This window comes from Triturus cristatus, chromosome 12, assembly GCF_964204655.1.
Source record: "Triturus cristatus chromosome 12, aTriCri1.1, whole genome shotgun sequence".
Taxonomy (NCBI): Eukaryota; Metazoa; Chordata; class Amphibia; order Caudata; family Salamandridae; genus Triturus; species Triturus cristatus.
Genome location: NC_140595.1, coordinates 127,265,149 through 127,289,111, shown reverse-complemented (window position 1 = coordinate 127,289,111; position 23,963 = coordinate 127,265,149). Strand labels below are relative to the sequence as shown.

Sequence of the window (23,963 nt, the reverse complement as noted above, 5' to 3'; positions counted from 1 at the left end):
CCCACTCCATGCACTGCCAATTACCCCAAATATTACATCACTCATGACTTCTTCTATGACATCATTGATAACATCACTGCAATATTTGCAATTAACCTCTTCTGTGCCCATGACGAGATAGTCTCATCATGGAGCACGGTTGCGCTGTGCCCATGACGAGACTATCTCGTCATGAACCCCACCCACTAATGAAACGCCCGGCACAGGAGGGGGAAAGGGCGTGGCACAGAAGGGGTTAAATTATTGATCAGAAAACTGTGCATGGTGGGGATGCGAGTTATAGTTACTTACTATAACTAAAACTAGTGAATTTCTGTGCTTTTGTTTAGTTGAAAACATTATGTTGTTACTGAACATTTCACCTAACTATAACGTTACTTTAAACTTTGTTTTTTTCAGTGAATATAAACACCGACCTTACTGTTTGAGGCTATCAGCCAGCCCTCTTAATGCCTTCTTCTTTAGTTGTATCACTCCCCCTACAGAATAGGGCAGTGCATCGTCCCACTTCGGCTGTGGGCTCTCTTTAGTGTGCGTGACTGCATTCTGCTCTTTCATAAGGAGCACATCGTCGCGTACAGTAGTTCCCTTCAGAGCCAGGCTCTACTATGGCAAGATGTGCTTTTGATACCAAAGTATATTTTTGCTTTTAGCCAATTTCCTTTTTTTTTTTTTACTATTGGTGAGGCACCAGCAGCTGACCAACAATATATTTTCTCAAAAACATGATAAAACAAGCATTGACAAAGCCAATAGACTGGCAGACAAACCTTACTTTTGATTTTGCCAGTGCTTTTTCTGTTAATGATTTGTGTAAATTTATAGATGTAGCGTTTGCTTCATTTTTTGCAGTTTTTGGCCCAACCAGAAAAATACATATTTGCAGTTAGATAGATTGATATTCCTTATTCGATCAAGTAGAGATCATTCACAAAATGTATAAACAACAATCTTCCTTGCTAAAATACAATATACTATGAATGATTGTCATATCATAAAAATCATAAAAATGTAAAATAATAAAGTGAATAGAAACGTATGGCCAGTTAACAACAAAAGAGAAAAATAAATATTATCAAAAAAGTCATTGTGTTATTAACATACTATGCCAAGGCCTGTGTTGTCCTCTTCTTTACTTTGCAGTTAACAACTTAGACCTAACGCGCCAAGTATAAAGCAGGTACCCTGATATGGCGAACACTAGCTGTAGAATTTGATCTATGAACTTGCAGAGCATCTACTGGTCTCCTAAATGATAGGGGTATAAGTCACTTTTTCCTAAACTCTGCATAGCTGGGACAAAAAATATATATATAATGGTCTAATGATTCAGGACAAAGGGTACATTTGCAGTTATTTTGAATTTAAGTAATTTTTTGGGTAGTGGTTGATTTTTGCCCATTTTAAATGTGTGATCTTGGACAAGCTGCCTATTCAGTTATAATGCGTGGGTTCAGGTGGTTCTGCTTAGTACATCGCCGTAATAAAAGGTGAATTGCATTCTGATCATTCTGTCATTCCAATATTTATATTCCAATTGTCTCTTACTCGATATGCACAGTCCTAATTTTTTTTCAATCTTGTTGCAGAGCTGTTTAGAACGGAGATGTTTTACTCAAGGATCTTCCGAGCGCTTGAACTCAATTTCTACGAGCGTATGAAGAAAAAGAAACTTCTGTCTAAGAAAGAGTTCTTGCTGCTATTTCCCAATCTCCCCGTGATGATTAAAATACACAGTAAGAGGCTGCTGGGGGATTGATACATATTACTATCATGATTTATTGACAATCGTTAATGTCTATACTTGGCATAATTCAGTTCTTAGTGTACAATTATTGTGGGGCACAGTTGGGTTGCAGGCTTGTTTACAATGCAGTTACAAATGATTGGCAACTGCCTATGTTACAGTTGGAGCAGCTGAACACGTTGTTCACCTTGATCCTGAATATTACACCTCTTGGATTACACAGCAAAAGGTAGTAATTTAAGCAGTGAGTCCAGTGTGCTGTTACTGTATAAGCTGAATGGAGATTACACAATAATAAGTTTTGTAAAAAGAAGCTTGTGTGTAAATTAGGCCTGGCTAAAAATCCGTTCCGCTCACGGAAATTGCGATAATTTGACATTTTCGCGTTCCGCGGAGAGCGCGAAAATGTCAAAATTTCCGCAATCCGCATTTTACCAGAAATTTTTTGCTTGTTCGCACTGTAAAATAATACATTCTTGCGTGCGCGCGATCGCCTTACCTGAATCCCCGCGTTCGCCGACAAGTTTTCCCGATCCGGTCGCGTTCTCCACGAGATGTTGGATTGTTGGTAGCCATTTGCACTGTCTCGCGACAGTTCGCGCCCGCAGTAACATCATTCGTCGCGCGATCACGTCTTTCTTCTCACGATCATGCACCGCGAGACAAGTGAAAACAAGATGGCCGCGCCCGCGAGCAACCGCATGGGTAAGTTGGCGAGCCGCGACCACGCAGAACATACCGCGAACGGGCGGGAAAAAAACTTCTGCATCTTCGCAATATTTCCGCGTGTTTGCGGAGATTTTTAACATTTTCGCGATAATTTGCGAAAGTGAATTTCGCAAATTCCGCCCACCCCTAGTGTAAATCAGAAGTTGTCTGGGTTGCAAAGAAAAGGTGAAGATAACTTCGGACCAGGCTTGTGGTTTTGTGGATGGTTGATAATTCCAGGCAGAGAATATGGTGATTTCTGAACGATACTTTCAACTGCAGATTCCTCTTTAGAATACTCCTAGGCACTAATCACCAACCAACAGTTTCTCCTGCTCACCCGCAGGAGGCGCACTTCATCGGTTGTACCAACCCCAAAATTCAATGACCCCAGCATGCCATGGAAATTGCCCCTTCTTCAAAACTTCAAGTTTCAAGCCATGCTCCAACTGCGGAAAGTGGATGTAGATTATGGATTTGCATGAATTTGCTTGTGGTGCTTCAGAGCTGGTCGTGATTCTTCGCAGTCAGTTGGCTCTGTACAAAATCGATGTGCAGCAGTCTTTCGGACACATTTGTGGCTTAGTGCGCCACCTGACAAGAGGATCCGGTGTAAGCCAATTTTATGTTTTGTTGTTTGTTTCGTCTTTGGCCCAGGAAGGACTTGTTTTGGGCACTGTTCAGGCTATGTGTCATCCCTTTCGGCTTTTCTGCGGGTACCAGATCTGCCGCCTTTATGTTTGTCAACTGTTTGTGGATGAGAGTTTTGAAAGGATGCAACATTCGTTTCCATCAACACTGTGATGCTACAGTGGAACGTGAACCTGGTTTTCAACTTTTCAATGTGCCCCCCATTTGAACCGCTGCACAGTTGACATTAAAAACTGTCTTCATCATCACCATATCATCGACTAGGCATGTGAGCGAGCTGCAGGCCCTTTCTGTCAACCCACCTTATACAAAACTCTTCTCAGACTAGTTGCTGTTTAAGATCAAAGGCTCCCTTCCACCTTGACTTTGGTGCAGAGCCGCTTGCACCACCTAACAGAGTACAGAAGTAAAGTACTGCTCTAAAGTTTCCGGATCCAATCTAACACCTGGATACAATATTTGCAAGGAAAGGAATCTGTTGATAGATAGGGTATTCACCATTAAAATCATTACCAAAGGTAACTTACTTTTTCTATGGGCTGGCCTTGATGCAGCGGACCGCTTGGGACCTGCCATAAGCACCAGTGTAGTGGTCAGCTTCATGATTGTATGCACTACTGTGTTTTTCAGTGACAACCAAGCGTCTCGAATGGACATGCCCTTCAATGGATCCAGGCACTTTGTGGTAAAGAACTAATCAGCCTTAGAGCACATCATAGGCAGCCCCCTCCCATGTATTGCTTTTACTGGTTCACCAGTTTGACAGGCAGTACAAAATGTTCTGAGGCCTATCAATGACTACCCTTGATATCAGTAAACCAGTTGGCCCAGAATATTTGCAACTCCAGAGACCATGGGCAGCATCAAGGGCAGCAATCTTACAGCACCTCCTAACCCGCCTCATCAGCTACTTCAGTTTTTTCTTTCAGAACCAATCTTATCCAGTAGGAGGCAGGGTTTGATTTTTTCCCAACAGGCAGGAATTCCATCTTTTATTTTGGTGGGACTCAAGTTAATGTTAACTGGCACTTCTTCTAGAGCGCATATTCACCGACAGGTCTCTTAGCGCTATGTGAGAGAGCTTAACCTCACCTCACCACATCCACATGTACATGCACCAAAACATGGCCTAGGTTGTGCCCCAGGCTTCAGTAAAAAGAAGCGTTTTTATTTTTTTTCTAAATGGAAGAAGGGTGAGTTCCCTGCGAAGGCTTTCCGGTAGCCTGTTCCAGAGTTGAGGGATCATTGCGGAAAAGTCTCTGCCCCCTTTGGAGGATGTTTTGAAGCGGGGGCAGGCCAAAAGGCCAGCATCAGACGATCGAAGGGTATGCACTGGCACATAGTTTATGAGGCGTACCTGGCCGTGGATGGCTTTATGGGCTATGCAGAGACCTTTGAACCTTGTTCTGTGTTTGATCGGGAGCCAGTGCAGCTGCTGCAGTAGGGGGGTGGCATGTGCCCGCCTTGGGAGCCTGAAAATCAGTCTAGCAGTGTCGTTCATGACCACTTGGGGTTTTGTTAGCAGCTTCTCAGGAAGGCCAATGTACAGAGAGTTGCCATAATCTAACCTTGACATAATCATTGCCGACATGGCCATCCATAGTGCCTGGAAATGAGAGAAGGGGAGTGAGTCTCCGTAGCTGTCTCAGTAGGCCCACACATGTCCCTGCAATGGTAGATACCTGGTATGACATAGAGAGCTTGGCATCTATTTTTATGCCAAGACTTTTTACGACTGGGGCTGGTGTGGGAGAGGTGCCTAGCTCATGTGGCCAAAAGAGTTCCTACTTGAGTGACAGCAGATTATACAGCTGGCCTTCTGCAGGGGTCACGTCTCTTTTTGCCGATGGGGGCTATCAAGAGGGTACCGGATTCAGAAACGGATGAGGAGGGATGATCCCACTAATTCCTGGCGTCCAAGTGGGACAGATGGCTCAGGCTGATTTTGGATCTTCACCCTTCAAATTAAGAATTCTCAATCTAGCTCAGGTTCTCAGTGGCTTGGATCTGGGTGATGCTATCCCTGGATTTGCAGGATGCATACAGCCATGTGCTGTCCTGCAGTCTTACAGATGCTACCTTCTGTTCGAGGTAGGGGCAGAGCAGTTTACTATTCTACCCTTTGACCTTGCCTCTGTCACCTGGTTTTACAAAGGCGATGGTAGTGGTGCAGCCCACCTTCTCAGGTTGTGGGCACATGTATTTCCTTAGCTTGGAGATTGGCTGCTTAAAGTGGACCTCCTCCGAACGATGATTGTCTTTCTTTCATAACAGAGGTTCTCCATCTGCAAACTAGAGTTCTCCTGATGCAAGGATTTAATTCATAGGGTGATCATGGCTGTTATGTTGTTCAAAGCCTTCGTACCCTGGCAACGAGCCTAGGCCATACATGGTTTGATCCTGATGTTGTGTGATCAGTCATGGGTTTCATTGAGTAGGTTCTGAGGCTTCTTGGACTGCTGGTTACATGCATTGTTCTGGTCCTGTGTATTCAGTGGCACATGTGGGCTCTGTTTCTAGTGAACGTAACCCCATGGCTGTCTGTCGGACAACATCTGTGTTGGAAATTGGGTTGAGGAGGGTGAAACCCTACTCAAGCAGCAATCGCAAACTCTGTCAGGGAGACACACAAGTAAACCCCACATTAACATGTGCTTAGCCTTCTGGTAGCTTGGCAAAAGCAATCAGGCTTCACTTAGAGGCACTATGTAAAGTATTTATGCAGCACTTCAAACAGTATTAAAGTGAAAATACAACACAAGAAAAATGTCACATCAATTTAGACAAAGAGAGTAAAATGTAATACATGTTTTAAGACCAAAATGACAAACATCCAATCAGTAGAACCGGAGATGTGCAATTTCAAATTTTAGAGTAAAAATAGTGCTAGTATGAAGTGACAATTTCAGGTCCACCGCAGTGGAATGCAGGCCGGATACAGTGACCCAGTTAGGCCAGCTGAACAAAGTACCTGAAATCCTGGTTTGGAGAGCGTTGCGAGATCTCATGCTGAGGTTGCGTGGCGCAGCCGTGGTTCCCAAAAGCTGCATGCGGAGCACTGCATCATCACCAAGGATGCCTTTGATGAGGGGCTTGCGATGCAAAGTCTGGCATCAAAGATGCTTTGCGCACCAGCAGCTCAGAAGAAAGCTGTGGTGCTATGATGTGAAGTTCTGCGTCTTCATCGAAGATTACATCAGTGAGGGGCGTGTGATCTGAAGGTCTGTGCCAGTGATGTATTGTGCAGCAGCAGTTACGGGGAGACTCACAGTGTGAGGTCCGGCGTTGGGGCTGCTTCGGGTACAGGGTTGCAATGCAGCTGCGGAGAAATGCGTCGCACTTCATTGGTTCTGCTCACAGGGCCACAACTGGGCTGCCAGAGCACCTTAAAGCCCAATACCAAGGGTCCTGGACTAGGGAGGCACCACCTGGTGGGTAGGACTCCCAGCAGACTGAGTCCAGGTGCTGGGCTTGAGATGGTTGGAGCCTTTTTTGTCCCTGAGGCTCTGATCAGAAGGCCGCCAACTAACCCTTGGAATCCATCTGATGGTCCTGGGTTCACGATGCATGTCCAGTCTTTTTACTCGGGCAGCAGGGCAGCAGAGTAGCGGTTCTTCTTGCAGAGCAGCACAACAGTCCGTCTGAGTCATCACAGGTCCAGAAGTATACTGAAGAGTTGGGACTGAGGGCTCAATATTTATACCTGGAGCCAATTAGGAAGTAGGAGAAGGTTCTGGAGGTTTTCTCATTCAGAGGTGATTGGAAATTCATGCCTCCCTGTCCTGGCCCCAGATTGTCTGGGGCCACAATCGACTTGTGTCAAAACCTTTTGTGATTGTGCTGGGCAGAACCTTAGTGGTGTCAAGCGTGGTAGGTGGCAGCTCCTCCCTCTCAAGTCGGAGATGACCCATTCTGCCAACACCTATGCTGCTTTGTCTCACTGTCTGGGAGCAATATACAAAGACCAATTTCCAGCTACACCTAGTCATATGACCCAGGAAACAGGCTGCAGGCAACCAAATGGTTGTGACAAGAAATTGCCAACTTTCTAAAAGTGGCATTTTCATAATAGTGACTTAAGATCTGACTTTGCCATTACATAATATTATTCATGACTATTCTTTAGACAACAAACTCGACCTTCCTGCCTACCCTGCTCCTAATTGAAACCTTTAACGTATTATATGTAATAAGTTAACCCAATGTTAGCCTATGGGAGAGGTAGGCCTTGCAGAAGTATAAAACAAATGTAAGATTTTTCACTACCAGGACATGTAAAACTTAAAAAGTGAATGTCCAACTTTTTAATTACACTGCACCTTGCCCTAAGGGTGATTAGACCATTCTCTAGGGATGGCTTATATTAAAAAGGAAGATTTAGGCCTGGCAAAATATTTTTTTTGCCAGGTCAAAATGGCAGTTTAAAACTGCACACAGGCACCAATGACAGGCCTGAAACATGTTTAAAGGGCTACTTAAGTGATGGCAAAATGAGAGCTGGTGGGCCACTCGTAGTGTTTAATTTACAGGTCCCGGTTACATGTAGTACCACTTTACTAGGGACTTGCAAGAGAATTAAATATGCCAATTGGGTGTATGACAATGTTACTATATTTAAAGTAGAGAACACAAGCACTTTAGAACTGGTTATCAGTGGTAAACGTGTGCAGAGTCCTAAAGCTATCAAGAACTGAAGGTGTAGGTGTAGGTGTGGGTGGTACTGACGTTCTCCAACCAAGCTAGGACCTGATTGATCAACTTCTGGAAGGTGAAATAGTTGTTCTTCAACCCAAAGAGCATCACCCGAAACTGGTATCCTTCTGGAGTAAAGAACGCAGACCTGTCTTTAGCCCCCTTAGTTACTGTGATCTGCCAGAACCCAGATGTCATATCAAACGTGCTGAGGAACTTAGCAGCCCTTGACTGATCAATGAGCTTGTCAGCTCAGGATGGTATGTGCATCAGACTTAGTGACATCATTGAGCCTTGGGTAATCCACGCAGAACCTGAGTTCAGTGGTGGTACCTGGAGGGGAAGCCTTGGGGACCAGTACCACAGTGCTGGGCCAAGGACTGCTTGAGGACTTTCTTTCACTTACCGACAGTGTTTGGAGACTTTCTTCCTTATACGGGCTATCATCTTATCAGATTGCCTGTAGATCTTATTCTTCACTGCCATATGGCCACCCTTGGACCTGGATCAGTCATACTCTATCCAACTGTAGATTATTCACTGCCCTCCCTGCTTCACCATCTTTGGACTGGACTACTGTGCATTTTAAAAGGTTCCAAGTTAGTTTTGGCACATTGTCACCTCTGATTTGTCATGACTGATCGAAATCCAAGGGTAGCCAAGACTGAAAGACAAAACTGATGAGAGCGTGCTGATGAAGCACCTTTATATAAATGGCCCTGTACCATCACTTTCGGAACTGAGCAAGACCTTTGTGGAGTCTGACGGAGCCACTTACCAGTGTGCTTGAACAATTATTGTTTAAAAATGGAGTGTTCAGTCGGGCGCCTGGGGTTAATATAAAGGTGATCAATCTGTAGTTAGAAAGAGCCTTTCTGAAGAGAAGTAACTTGATCTTCTAGTTTCCAGGAGCTCTATGGATGATTAATGTTTCTAACACGCAGCCTGGTTGCTTCATGTGATTGAATTGAGGCAGATGTAAGCACGTCTTGTAAACTGTGTGAACACCCAATGTTGACAAGCATATTGCAATAATGATAGTGGTTGTATTGTCCAAACATTGAGCGCCAGTAAAAAGTGTGTCTGCAATAAATGATGAAGTGACCATTCCAGGTTATACATAGAAAACCATATTACCCCAGAAGTTGATTTTAGTATTACGGGCTGGCTTGTGGTAACGTGGGTCTCAGTGGGTCTTAGTGTTGAATTTAAATGAGCCCCCACAACTGCATTTGTTGAACTTAAGCACATGGTAAACATGAGTACATTTGGTCATTTTCTGCCTTGCCTTAATGATCACTTTAGTCTTTGTAGACGTTCAATGTAATGGAAGACCAATATACCAAGCTCTTTTCCAACTATGGTAATTTGATAAACCTGAAAATGAGTTGTTTCAAAGAGTGAGCCGTTGCCAAACTAAATCTCTGACAATTCTCTGTCTCTATCCTACCCCAAATTACTCCTTTCATCACCATCACTTATATTAGATTCTCTGGCAGAGCCCCTGAAGAAGCTAAGAGAACAAGGACCAATCATCGAAGAGATCGGTGACCTCATGCTATCCAGGGTATGATTTAATTTAAGAGTGATTTTATTCCTATTGATTGTAAGAGGTTTAAACCTCTTGGGTCTGACTCTGCTGGTCATAATAAGGGTTGTGACTTTGTGCAAAAGATTGAATTTATTGAACCATCTGCTCATTGGAGCCTTTGGTGACTGTTAATATATTTGACATTTGGTCCAGGTTCTGCTGAAAGATGTAAACCTCAGTTCCTTTGAAGACACACTTTAGTTGAGGTCCTAAGGGGAAACCATAGACTGCCACTCTACAGTAGGGATCAATGCAGAGAAATAGCCACGGGGAAAATAGAGGTGGTAAAATAAAAAACACCGCACCATTGAGCACTAGCATCATTTTAGACTTAGTAATCGGGGGACACTTTATTTAATACTTGGTGGAGGCCTAGTGGGACAGAAGTGTGCAGTATTGTCTGTTTGATCCATATGGCAAAGGAGCTACAGTGTTTGGAGTTTAACATCCCTAAGTAATAGTAGTACACAAGAACACTTTTAACACTCACACATTTTCACAGATTACTTCTGACAAGCTGTAGAGACACGATGGGGAATATTCATTACTGGTAGTAGGACAGAAGTCTCCAAGATGTTAATATTATCCAGCGTAGTACCTGTCAACAGAAGGGCAGGATACAATTCTCTGTCATCTGGGGAGGGCCAGACTAGCATTGAGATTCTCATAGTTGCTATTCAATACAATACATATCATACATGGTGCACTATCCATGAAATCTAAGATTACATTTTTTTTGTTCAAACAATTTTATTGAAAATAAAATAAGCAGTTATGGAACAGATAGTGAAGACACACTACAGGGTGCTTTGCGTAACTTCATATGACCACATATGTAAACATTTGACGTATAGTCTAAGTAAACATAATGGAGCAATATTGTAAGTCTGGGCGGTGAACTCTACTTCGCTAGCAAAGTTTTCCAAATTCAGCGTTACTCGGAGCTCGCAGAGTTTTTTTCCTCACATGCGTTCGCCAGCGTTAAGTTGGCGAGCGAGGAAAACCCACCCCCCGGCGAGTTTTTCCTCGTACCCGATCGTCAACGTCAAGTTGGCGAGTGTGAGCGTGGAAAATCAACCTCCCGGCGAGATCAACGCTGGCAGTCAGGTTTCTGCGAGTGGTCGCGTCTGCTCGCGTTGAGAAACCGTCTGTTTGCATTGAGAAAGCTGCTGCTCGAGTAAAAAAATCTACTCGAGCAGCAGAAAGAAAGCTTGCGCTGTGTATGGTGCAACTCGCGATGATTGCACAGAGTGGCATGAGCACCTGGCACTAAAAGTCACAGTGAACCGCATTTATCTAAAGCAGTTTTTTTTGTACTCCGCCCAGGCTTACAATATTGGTTGTTGGTGTACCATTTGTAAAACATGGTGCTAAAATGAGAGGTACATTGAGAGCATATCTGAAGATAGTAGGGAGCTGAGTGTGGGATACCCAAATTAGATGAGAGTTGAGTTCCCCAAGTGTGCTCAATATATGTATGAGCAGAAAAACATTGCAAAGGAAAGAGGGAGAAAAGCCAGAGAAAAGATGAGGGTGAAGTTAGAGAGAGTGGAGAGAGGGTGCTAAGTCATCAGGGTCTGCAGTGAGCACAGGGCTACTAAGTGTATACTGATGATTTAGTTCTGTCTTGGTGGGTGAGTGGAATTGCAAGAGGGGGAAGAATGTTAAGGCTGTGGGGATCCACTTTTTGTATGTATAAATCAAGTGCATTCCATAGGCAGCACAAGTGTGATGTATTATGTAGTTTCTTGTATATTATGCCGTCTGCGCTCCTGGTGGTGCATAGAGTATTTGCCATTTGTTAAAGGAGATTTCTTTGGAAGATTTCTACTCTGACAGGACTGTTTTGGAGCCCAGAGCAAGCATTAGATCTAATGCTGTAAGTCATGTGCAGAGAGACCAGTGTCAAGTGGATGTGCCACAAGGCTTAACGTCACAGTTAGGAAGGATGGTGTGAGCTGAATCTTAAAGATGCCATAAATTGTCTGATGAATTTTGGTCCAGAGGGGTTGGACCATTTTACATGTGAAAAACATATTCTAAAGTGAGCCGAGTGATACCTCACAGTGCCAGCAATTATCTGATTGTAGGATACCTAGATTATGCAATCTGGATGGAGTCCAGTATGTTTTGTGTATCACCCAAAATCTAGACTGCACAATTGCAAGTGTAAATTAACCAGAAAGGCGAATGCCAGATTCTATTCCAGGTAGCGCCTGAAAAATGTGATGTCAGGTCTTCTGGGATGTAAGGGGACCATTTTTTCCCCAAATTCTTGAGGAGTGTACTCTGGAGGGGGGGTGGGGGGGGGGGTGGGGGGGGGGTCAAGTAACTCACAGATATGTGATGCGGAGTGGCCGAGCTTTTTAAGATTTCCAAGTAGGCCGGGAAGATCTGGAGTATGTGGCTTCAGTAGTGATCTAATGGCTCTTTTACATTTTGGAGAAGAACTTGATTGGGTGCAGTAAGCAAACGGAATGGGATTCAGGGATGTGCATAAGTCTCCAACGGAATTGATACCCCTTTTGGACCACTGGTCACAAAAGACAGTTCTTCCATCATGTCTGCGATTATGGAGAGCGAGTAGACCAGGGGTATTTTCTAGAGGCCTCTGATGATAAGGGTGGAGCTTAGATGAGAGGGGGATAGAAAGTGGGATTCAATTTTGAGCCACGTCAGGGAGTGGTCAACTGCATCTTTAAACCACCAGTTGCCCTGAGCCGCTAAAAAGCTTTTTGGTGTTTGTGAAAATCGGTTATATTCAGACCTCTGCTGTTCCTGCTCAATTTAAGGTTGGGACTGGCTATCCTAGCTCTTTTCCCTTTCCAAAGGATATCTGAGATATGCTTGTCTATGGCTTTAAAGAAGGTGGTGGAAAGATTTATGGAACGCATGCTCAAAAGGAAGTTGCTTAGTGGTGCCATCATCATTTGTGCTGTGTCCGTCCTACCCTACTAGGTTATGTGATCATGAGGGAAGATTGTAGCTCTTTCTCAAACCAGATACCAAGGTATTTAAGTGAAAAATGTTGCCATTTCAGGTCAGAGTAGCCCAGAATCGAGGGAGTACAGAGAATGCTCTAGGGAAAGATCTTAGTTTTCTAATGATTACGTTTATAGCCAGAAACTCAAGAGTGTTTTTCAATTTCTGATACAATCTGAGGGATTGCTGTATCTGCACCTTAAGTGAAGATTAGAACGTCATAGGCATAGGCCACGACTAGTTGCCTGCCTGATTGGGAACGGTACACCTTTAATGTTATCATTCTGTTTCAGGAAGGAAAGAATGGGTTCGATTGCTAAAAGGAATAGGAGCGGGGAGAGTGGATATCCCTGCCTGGTGCCCTGCTCCAATTAAAATGAGTGTGATAGGTGACCATTTATTCTGACCTGCTTGGCAGCAGACCCAGATGTTATTCGCATCCAGTCTGCCTTTCGAGAATCCAGTTTGGGATGGAACGATGTTTTGATATCACCTTCTCTAACCTTCTTGCCAGGACTTTGGCTTATAATTTGCAGTCAATATTGATTAATGATATTGGTCTATAGTTTTTGACATCCTAGGCGTCCCTTCCCTCTTTAGGGATAACATCTATAGTGGCTTCAGAACCCGAGCCAGCGGAGCGTGAAATAAACGAAGGCATGTCTAGTTTTCCCCCCACTAATGTTTAACATCTGTCCAAGATGTGATATCTCCAATCTGCCTATGGATTTCCTTCAAAAGAATAGTACTTTGCTTCTATCCCAGCCTCTATGGACCATAGCTCTTGCTTTATTGCGATCACGCTAGTTTCTATCATACTGCTTAAGGTTGACTCTTTGTAACCTACAGGACATCAATGAACATAGGACTTTTCTGCAATTTTCATAGTCCATTTCTGTACTTTCATCTCTTACTTTTGTATGTGTTTCAGTAGACCAAATTCTACGCCAATGTAATATGGGGCGTAGTCCAGCAATGTATACCAGTGTTTCATTCCTCAGTCATTAAGCATAGGAGTCACAGGGGTACTTTGTGGTAAGCCAGTGATCATTCGGAGAAACCTATTCTCTGCTGTGGCGAGCTGGGTCATTTTCTCAAAGCCCCATAATTTCGACCCATATAGGACCAAGCTCACCACTTTTGTATTGTAGATCTGCAACACCGGGCTTACAGGCTTAGTCAGAGATTTTTTAAATTCATTGTTTAAAGCACCAGCTAGTTGGCGATGTTTCAGTGCCATCATTTCAATGTGAGAGCCCCAGCTAATTTTTTTCCTAGATATGTGAATGCATCTACCTGCTCTTGGGGCTCCTCCCTCCAAATGTATCCTACCACTAAATGCTCTGTGGTGATTAAAAGCCATAAATTTAGTTTTCATTGCATTGAATTCTAACCCTCATGTGTTGCATATATTTTCAAAACGTGTTAACCCACACTGTAGCCCACAAGGAGTTTTTGATATGATGTGCGTTTTGTCTGCAAACATTAGGATCGGAATATTTATACCTACTAAGACTGGAGCATCTGTGGGAAAGGTAGCTGAGAATTGGGAGACTCCATTTATAAAGAGGGAAAATAGTGTAGGGGCCATTACACACCCTTGGCGAACTCCCTTTTCAACTTGGAAGGGGTCAGTTACATTACCCTGTGAGCCCCAGAGAATGTTTTGCAAAATTGTTCTCATGTAGTCGAACAATGAGAGATAGCAAGTCCGTGGGCATTCCCAGCTCCTGTAGGACCAACCATAGCTTGTTACCTGAAACTAAATCAAAAGCTGACTTTAGATCTACAAAAGCAGCATACATGCTGCCATTGCCAAACACAACAGTCCGCCAGTATATGAACAGAAAACAAAAGACATGGTCTACTGTACTGATAAGTAAATATTTTATTATGGATAGTTGTTATGGCATCAGGTGCCTGTGTATTATGCAGGTGCACCTCCAGGTCTACTGCTGTGTGCTCAACATCCCTTTTAATATTAGACAATATATCTGGTTTTTCAGCAGGAATGGAAAATTCCTGTTTTAGTGGAAGCATCATGAGCCGAAGACTTGTCAATTGTGCGCACACAACCAAAATCTAAAATGCATGTTAATGCTAAAGCCTGATGTCACGCTTACATGCGTAAGCTAAACAAATCATGCACTCAACAATATTTAATGCGTAGATGAGTTTCTTGCTAGTATTAGTCAAAGCTTGTATTCCAAGTCAATATTGTGAAGTATAGAAAAGTGTGCCTGCATCTTACTGCTGTACAGAGTAATTTCTCAGGAAACATTAGGAAAAGCAACATAAATCCATTATCATCCCTGTCCTTCACAACAGTCTCCATCTTAATGTCTGGTTCATGGAGTGTGATTCAACTTTATAAATCTATGCTGGTTTTCCTCTTTCTTAATGTGTGGTTGATGGATCATTAATCAGCATTGTAAATCCATGCCTGATTTCTGACCTAAGAATTGCACTTCCTTTAATGCTTCTTTGCCACCAACAATGTTGTCTCATAAGTAGGTTTCAAATAAAGCATCTTCAACCTGGACTCCCCTAAATAATCTCTTGTTTTAGGGATGTCCTTCAGTTTAGCATGCGAGACGAGTGCCTTAGATGTTCAATTGGCACCAGTATTTGTAGTCCCCTGATTAAAAGATGTCTATTTGGACCTGTTGAGTCACCCACCTCATCACCTTCATCAGGTGTGTGATGAATTATGGGCAAATAATTTTTCGGAGCAGTGAACATATGCTGGCATACCTGGGATCTCAATAATATGGTAAATGGTAAACACACTTCCAGCCAGTGGACTACGTGCAATTTTGAATAATCCACAAAGGTCTTGACCTTGACTTTTTTCAAATGTGGCTGATCTTTTGGATCAGTCAGTGATAAATTACTCCAGTGGAAAAAGGGGGAGTTCCATAAGAGCTGGAAATCACCCTTTCCAACTCGAATAAAGGACATATCTGTACCACTGGCACCTTATGGATCCTTATCTGAGCCCTATCTAAGCCAGAACTCTGGGAATTATTGTGTATGGAAGAAAGGCTGAATTATTAGGCCTTTTGTAAATTCAGGGTAAAAAGTCCTGCATTCTGTGAACAACAATGCTGTGGGACCAGCAGGCTACTAATTTTACTCTTAATGTCAGTTATTCTGGTTCAAAGTAGTCTTGATCAAGTTTATCCTGATCTCTTGTTTTGGGAATATATCTTACTCTTTGAATTGATTAGAAATCATGGGTTATACAATGTACAGCAGGTGTAAGGTCTTTCAGTTTCTTCTCATCCTAGGAAATAAATGTTCATGTCATCTAGATATAATATCACTGTGATACGTATACACCAGAGAGTTAAAAATATTAGTTTCAAGAGTTTTGTGATACTCAAATTCCTATATCCAGAAGCCCTCCAAAACTGTACTCAAGAAGCGCTTAGTGACGGTAAAGAAAGAACAAACTAAAATGGATGATCGTTATTTAATCCAAAGAACAAATTTGTGGAAAAATGTACATTATCTACTTGTTTTTCACTATGTATCTGTGATGTCTAGTTGTAAATTGCTGCTGACATCAATTGTAAATAAATCAAGATAAGTTGTAACCTCATTCATCTGTTCTGATAACTTAAATCATGTAAAGAAGCACATTGTTGAAGTTGCACAATTTCATAGTTCATCAATGTCATAATTGATTACATTTTGAGGTTAAACCCCTTCTTACCAGCCTAAGGAAGGAATACACTTTCACATCTGATGTGTTCTATGTGGAAGTTACAGATATTCCTGTATGAGAAGATACTCCTGGTAAATCATTGAACTCTACAGATATTTTGGAAAAGACAGCTAATGTCAGCATTAGCAATATATTATTTCAAAATAGAGCCACTCACCAACCATGCAGGTATTGTAGGTATCAAATATTTTAATGCATGACGTTTTGCACCCAGTCAGATGTGTGGCCAATCATGCATTCAAACAATAGTCATCTGTAGCTGACCATTGTTAAATCATGAATATTCATCATTTGCCCAGGTAAATACGATGATTCTGTTGGAGATTGGGCTGAGCTGAAAGGAAGTTTACACTGTCCCCCTTTCTACCACTCATGTTGTTGTGATAGCCTCAATCCAGATCCCTATCAGGCCATTGGCGAGTTGCCCATTAGCTTCCTCCCTGGCAGACTCTGCCCACTGGAAGCTTGCAGAAAAGTTGGGGAGCGGTTTTGGTTTGGAAACCAAGGGTTGAATAGGGGAATTACAACTCTCCCTGTTAACAGTTTGCAAACATTTATAAACAATAGGCAAATAACTCAGATTTCAAAATTCCTAAGTGTATATTTCTAATAAATTATTTTGTGGTAAACATTGATTTGCAGATCAATTTTGTCACTTTTATGTTGTCATTCCTCATTTTGGGAACTTGCTTTTATATTCAGATATGTTTACATAGATGCATTCAGCTTCTGTTTGGGAGATCAAACTCAGTTAACCTCCAGTAATGGGCTAGATATCTGGATCCCTCTGAGATGCAAACATGGTTTGTGGGCTGGGGAGGTGATAGTTCTCTCTACCTTGGATGTCGAATGCTTTTTATGCATCTTTGTTTTGTAGCCTTTACTCATTTTATTTTGAGTTAGACTTTGAATTGGTTTGCACACATTTAAGATCAGTTGCCAGATATATTTGTGATCTTGCATAATGGGCATGTTGGAAATGGGGGTCTCTAGTAGGCAAGTGTGTGCATATTTGTCCAAGTAGGGACCCTTCTTCCTAGTCAGGGTAAGGGGGATACACTTCTAAAATAACCCCTGCTCATCCCCTTGGTAGCTTGGCACAAGCAGACAGGCTTATCTCAGAGGCAGTGTGTAAAACATTTATGCATGCATACGGAAACACAGTGATAACACTACAAATGGACACAACACCAGTTTAGAAAAATAAGCAAAACTTTATCTAAATTAACAAGACCAAAAACGACAAAAACCTAACATACAATACTTGTAAAAATAGTTACTGTGTAAAATAAACCTTAAATGGCAGGAACAACGTGAAAACACAGTTCCGCCGACTCTGTAGCTCCTTTTGGGGCTCCCGCGATACTGAAGACGACAGAGTTCAACAATTCCTGCCAACTGTGTCGGTACGGGTTAGCTAAATCGTTGACAGACTCAGAGAGAGTACCTTTCTTGTTGCGGCCAATGCGCGGATGCAAGTCGGTCAGGGCAACCGTCGTAATTGCTTTGTTAGATGGAAGCGTTGCAGTGTGTGGTGTCCTCACTGCTCGGTACAGGCAGTGGCTCATTGACAGAGTCGGTGAGAGCAAGGCTTGCGTTGCAGGGTGAGACGGTGCTCGATGGGGTCCTGGCAGGTCACGGTACGATGACGGAGCCGGTTAATGTTTGAGTTGGGCAGCGACGGAGTCGGTGACATCTGTGCAGTGTGCAGCGAAGCGGTGCGGAGTGCGGTGCTCACAGGATGTGGTGCAAGCAGCGGCTCAGTGACGGAGTCAGTGAGTCCATGGTTGCGATGGGAAGCGAGGTGGTGATCTCTGCAGTGCCTTCAGGACATGGAGTCTGCGACGGACTCGGTGACGGAGTAGATTGCCCTTTTCTTCTGTGGCGAGATTTGAACCAGCAGAACCAGAGATGGTACCCAGAAGGATGGTGATGTCCTTGCTGTTCCTGAGACCTCTTGAACCAGGGTCAAGCTCCACTTCAAGCCCTTGGAGATACTTTCTCAAGCAGGATGCACACACAGTTCCTCTCCTTGGCAGAAACAGCCACTGTAGGCCACCCCCAGACAGCACACAGCAAAGGGGTAGTACTCCTCCTCCAGTTTCTCCAGCTCTTCTCCTTGGCAATGGTTCCTCTTGAAGTCCAAAAGTGATCTAAAGTTCTGGGGTCTGGGCCCCAATATTTATACAGCAAAATCCTTTGTTCTCTAGTGGCAGATAAGCCCTGTGCTCAGTCAAAACCAGGTCTGTCCTCTCTGGTGCAGCTTCCTGGCAGAATTGTGGAAGGCAGACCAGGCCCATTCAGGTAAAAGGAAATCTCCTCCACCTACTCTAAATGTAGCCCAGGTCTATTCAGCCCAGCCCTGACTCATACAGACACTCTGGAGCTACTGCACATCCCCAGCTACTCCAAAGCCAGACAGTCAATACACATTCTAGCAGAGGCACACTGGATGGCTAAGCAAGAAAATACCTACTTTCTAAAAGTGGTATTTTCAAACACAGAATGTAAAATTCACCCTCACTAAAAGATGTATTTTAACATTCTGGTTTCAGGCATACTAAACTTTATTATCCTACTTTGTTCCCAGGGGGAATTATGTTTATAAGCTGTTATGAGCAAACTCCCCATTCTATCATTTGGGAACAGGTAGTCTTGCAATAGTGAAAAATGAAATTGGTAGTATTTCACTATCAGGACATGCCACACACACCAGGGCATCTCCTACCTTTTACATACACTGCACCCTGCCCACAGGGATACCTTGGGCCTACCTTAGGGGTGACTAACATGTAAGAAAAGGGAAGGTTAGGGCCTGGCAAGTGGGTGCACTTGCCAAGTCGACATGGCCGTACCAGACTGCCCATAGGCTCTGCAATGGCAGGCCTGAGTTACATTTATAGGCTGCTTATGTGGGTGGAACAATCAGTGCTGCAGGCCCACTAACAGCATTTGATTTACAGGCCCCGGGCACACACAGTGCACTGTACTAGGGACTGACTAGTAAATCAAATATGCCAATCATGGAATCACCAATCCATTACAATAATTGACTAAGCAGGGCACTTGCACTTTGACACTGAACAGCAATTGCAAAGTTCACAAAGCATATAGACCAGCAAAACGAATCCCACCACACAGCAAAAACACAGGTGGCAAAGGCAAAAATACAGGGGAAACCCACGCCAATGATGCCAGGTTGAACAAGGCCCGTATGGAGTTATTTGTATTCCACTTGAGCTTAATTAACATCAAGCATTTACATTACACTTCTATCTAAAATGCACAATGTTGCACTTGCTGTATTTGTATCAATTCTGGGTTAGGGTGCTGAATGCGTATGTTTAGTTTTTACATTGCACCTAAAAACACATACACACACGTAATTGTTATATGTAGTTTGATTTTTTTTTTTTTCTGACTTGAACCGCTGATCTATATAGTTAAATTTGTTTTTTAGAAGAATATACTTTGGTACACTTCCATTGAATGTAATACACTTGAACACTTGAATGGGCAGAAAGCTTTGAGCATATTACAAGAAGAAGTACAGGAGGGGGAACATGGTGGCTGAGAGCTCCTGCTTCTCCTGTGCATAATACCGTAATGTGGTGAAAGTATTAAATTAATTCCACTAATCTCAGAGCTGCAGAAAATAATGAGATTGCATGGGCAACTTGACAGTCCCTTCTCATAGTATGCATTGAATGCTCTATTGCCTTAGGGAAGAACGCAAGTAAAAAAACAAAAGAGCTCCAGCTCTCTACCGAATACACAGAGCTGTATACCATAGGTGCCGCAGGTTAAAATAGATATACATTTAGAAATGCTCGGCCAGGGCCAGGTTTGTTGCATATTAAAGGGAGAGGGTTTGATTATCAGCAGCAGAGCAGGGTGATTATTTATCCCCCCCCCCCCAAAGCCACTTCAACAAAATCTCTCCCTGTGTCTATTCCAGAATAGGTTCTGTTCGAGGCAGGGAAACAGAAAGATAATAGAGTTATTAGAGATACAGCAGGCCCACCAGGAGGGAAAATCAAAATCACACCATCTTTAGGATCTTACTTTAAGAAAGGTATTGAAACTCATGTCTATCTAATTACATTGATCTGCCTTGCAATTATGCAAAATATGGACCCAATCCACTCAGCCTATGCCAGTAGATGGGCCCGGTCTCCCTCTCTTAAATCGATTTCAGGTTCTCTCTCAGGATCCCACAGGGGAATATTTGCATAGAGGAAATTTCAATTGACCCCTCGCGAAGAGAAGATGGGAACACCGAAAAACATAGATTAAGTAGATATGGGCTCCTTACTACTGACAGTTTCGAAAGAGATTAAAGCCAAACTTGCAATTTCTAGATTGCAAACAGGCTAAAATACAGAAAGCCTGTGAAAAGCTTGATACTAAAATGGTAGACATCCCGGAAAGATTATCCACTATGGAAGCCTTGCTTGGATTATTAAGGAAGGAAGTTAAGAGCAATTATAAGGCGATTCAAGTCTTGAAAGCGAGGGAAAACGAGATCAAAGAGAAACTGAAATCTTTGGAAAATAACTCTAGGAGAAACAATTTAAGGTTTCTCAATGTCCTGGAGGGAGCAGAAGGTGAAAACTTGAAGGGGTTCGTCATAGACCTGATCAAAGAGTGTGTTTGGTAAACCAGCTCCCTAGACCTTGAGCAGGACATACAAAGGGTGCATCGGGATCAATTTAAAAGAAGTCCAAACAGAGAGAAATACAGGAAAATATTAATAAACTTCCGTACTTATGCAATAAAAAAGCTAATCCCAACAGAAGCCTTGAAAGCAAAAGCTTTAAAAAATGATTGGTCCTTCTCCATAAGACCGGCTATAGCAAAAGTTCCTCAAAATCAGCAATGGGAGTTAGGGAAACACATTCAGGAACTGAAGTCGCTGGGTGCAAATATGTAGTTGAAAATTCCCAATGACATTAAGACTTATGTAGAACAACAAGATGCACAATGTAAAAGAGAATTCGGAGGTTGATGTTCTAATAAACCAGATATAAATGCAGCAAAATAAATAGAAAATAAAGAGGAGAGTAGAAGTTCAAGTGGTATAAAGTACTATCCTTTTTGGATACTGGGAGCGTACCCCAGTGGGGTAGGGGAGGGGCAAGCTGGGGGGGTGACACATAGTTAGGGCAGATACTGGTTTTACTAAACACAGGGTGGTGAGCCTGTGGGGAAAAAACTAAAAAATAATTGTAGTCCTCATTTTTGACAGGGATTCTGAGATGGATTGGGAAACGGTTAGGCTGGAATTATCATGGACATGATAAAGGAAGTAAGGAAGGTTCACAACATAAGGGTATTAACCTGGAACATAAATGTTATGAGGGTACTGCTCCGGCCCATTTTAGTATCTCGCAATTATCTACTGGAACCCACTCTGGTCAGATGGAACTTTTTACTTGCCCAATAGCGTGGAGGGAAAATCACAATTATCAAAATTACTGTCCACAATTTGCCATAATCAAGGACTCGAGACTTAATCTCTTGGCTCTCGGGTTTTTATTATCAACATAAAGATTTGAAGATACAAAGTCCTCAATACGAGGCACAACAAGTACATAGGCACTAACACAAAAGCTACTCTACGAAGAATCCGCATACGGCTAAAAATAACTAAAAGTACAATCTCTAAAAGCATGAGGTAGAACACTACCAAGCAAATGTCGATACTAGGGACACTGAACCATACCATCTCTGTCCCTACTCTGCACTAGGTGACATCCCTACTTAGCAATCCCTTGAGACCCTCATCAGATAAAGGTGTCAGAGTGAAACTTCCTAAGAAGTCTTCACTTCGAGAGCTTGGTCTAAGTTGCCCCCTCTAACCCTTCGCCTAGCCGTCCTCTGCTCTGGGCTGCTCAGCTCTGCTCTGCCTCCACCCTCGGGGCGCTGTCCCTAATACAGAACCCCAGTCCCAGAACACGCCCTTTGCGCCTCCTCTTCTGCGGGGTCGACTTTCAGAAATTTTCCACAGAGCGCTGTCCAGTTCCATCGTCCATCGCTTGGCCTTGAGTCCCAGACGCCATCCGCACTAGGAGTTACGATTGGCACATTCCAATACACTCCCATGTCTGGCTTTTACTACATAAGTCAATTTGTGAACAAAGAGCTTCTCTACTAACGAGCAACTGTCCTTGCACCTGGGGTGAGATCATGCAAAGCAGACATTCTTCACATCTTTTAAGTTGCAATTTACTACAGCCTGAAAACCTCTACTGAGATAAATCCCTTTTGGCCTATTGCCCTTGGCCAACATAAGAAAATACCAGGCCTTTCGCCTCAACGATATATGCGAATTCTGGCCACTACTTCGGTTACACAAGCAGGTTTAAATCACAGTATTGACATTTACGTCTTTCTTTCATGTGTGGTCAAACTAAACAGTCTACAGACACGAAGTCTATGGGTACACATTTCTAACACCACATTACATTTCACGTAAGCTAAACTCTATACATTTCTCTAATACGTTTACAATGTGCTTGTACATAGCTAGCACTTCTATTAAAATCGATATAGGTTATACAATTCGTAATACATTGCACACAAAATACCTGAGTACACATTTGGTTATATGCGGGTGCCGACTAACGGTGAATATAACGCACCCCTACAATTTTCAAACTTCTAAGCGCTACATCAGTTCCCCCCTTTGATGACATCCGTCATCACACCATTACATTTCCCTTCTTTAGGACTGATTTAAACCGCGCTAGTCATGAAATTGCCATGTCGAACTCCCTCCAGTTTCTTAAGACTCTCATATTGCTGCTCCTGGAGCTTCGCCATCCTTTTCTCGTTTGCCTTAAGAGCTCTTTCAACTTTGCCTCCTTGATACCACTTCCATGCCTTCACGTATCCCCACAAACAAATCACGCAAACCACACAATGATAATTGGCTTCAACACTGATCCCAGAAATCCTCTTCCCAGATTCGCAAACCAAGTTCCCACTCTTCCAAATCCTAATCCAATCTTCTCCCACACATTCTCCTCCGTCAAATCCATAATCTCCTTGTGAATAATCGTGATGTTGTCTATGTACTTCCCTATCTCCTTCGTGTTGTCTGGAATATATGTGCAGCATTCCTGAACCTTCAATAATTTGCAGACTCCGCCTTCTTTGGCTAATAACACGTCTAAAGCAAGGCGATTCTGCATAACCATATTCCGTATCGACAACATCTCTCCAGCCACCAACAACAAAGACCTCGCCGTGTTCATAGACAACTCATCAACTACAGTCGCCAACCTCCTGATCTTCACGTCATTCAATACCACACCCATACTAGGTATCATTGCTCCGTATATGTCCCCAATCACTGCACCGGCGTTTGTAGCCCTACGTTTCCTAGACTTTCGCTTCGTCTCTAACAACTCCAAATCCTCTGTGTGATATATCTTCGGGAATATGATAGCCAAATAGCATATGCCATACCAATTTGCAGGTAGCCTGACATAAGCATTCTTTCCACATACATAATATACTGTCGGAATTACCTCTACTGGACCTACCATAAAATTCTTAGCAGAAGCCTCCACGGTGAAGGTCTGAGAACAAGTGCTATGTCCTACGTAGACCTTATCCGTATCGGATTGAGGCCGTCCAATACACAAATTCCCTCTCTGTACCTCATCTAACGCTATTGGTCCAGAACTCCCCTTGGATCTGTGAGCCCTCTCCTCGTCTGTCCAATCTACTGGACTATCTCCGGTGTGTCGAGTCTGGGTCAACTGTCTGTATCTATCCTCTACTTGATCTATGAATTTCTTCTCTATTTCAGATACCGCACATGTCAGGTTATTCCTGTGAGCATGCGCCGTATC

General features: G+C 43.0%; 1 protein-coding gene across 1 annotated transcript in view; it reads left to right on the top strand.

Moving 5' to 3' along the window:
* LOC146772865 (rho guanine nucleotide exchange factor 11-like) overlaps positions 1 to 23,963 on the top strand; it is a 260,444-nt gene that overhangs the window by 47,848 nt on the left and 188,633 nt on the right. Inside the window, 2 exon segments of the mRNA XM_085637039.1 lie at positions 1,590 to 1,736; positions 9,286 to 9,365. Coding sequence (XP_085493165.1) covers positions 1,590 to 1,736; positions 9,286 to 9,365 — 227 coding nt within the window.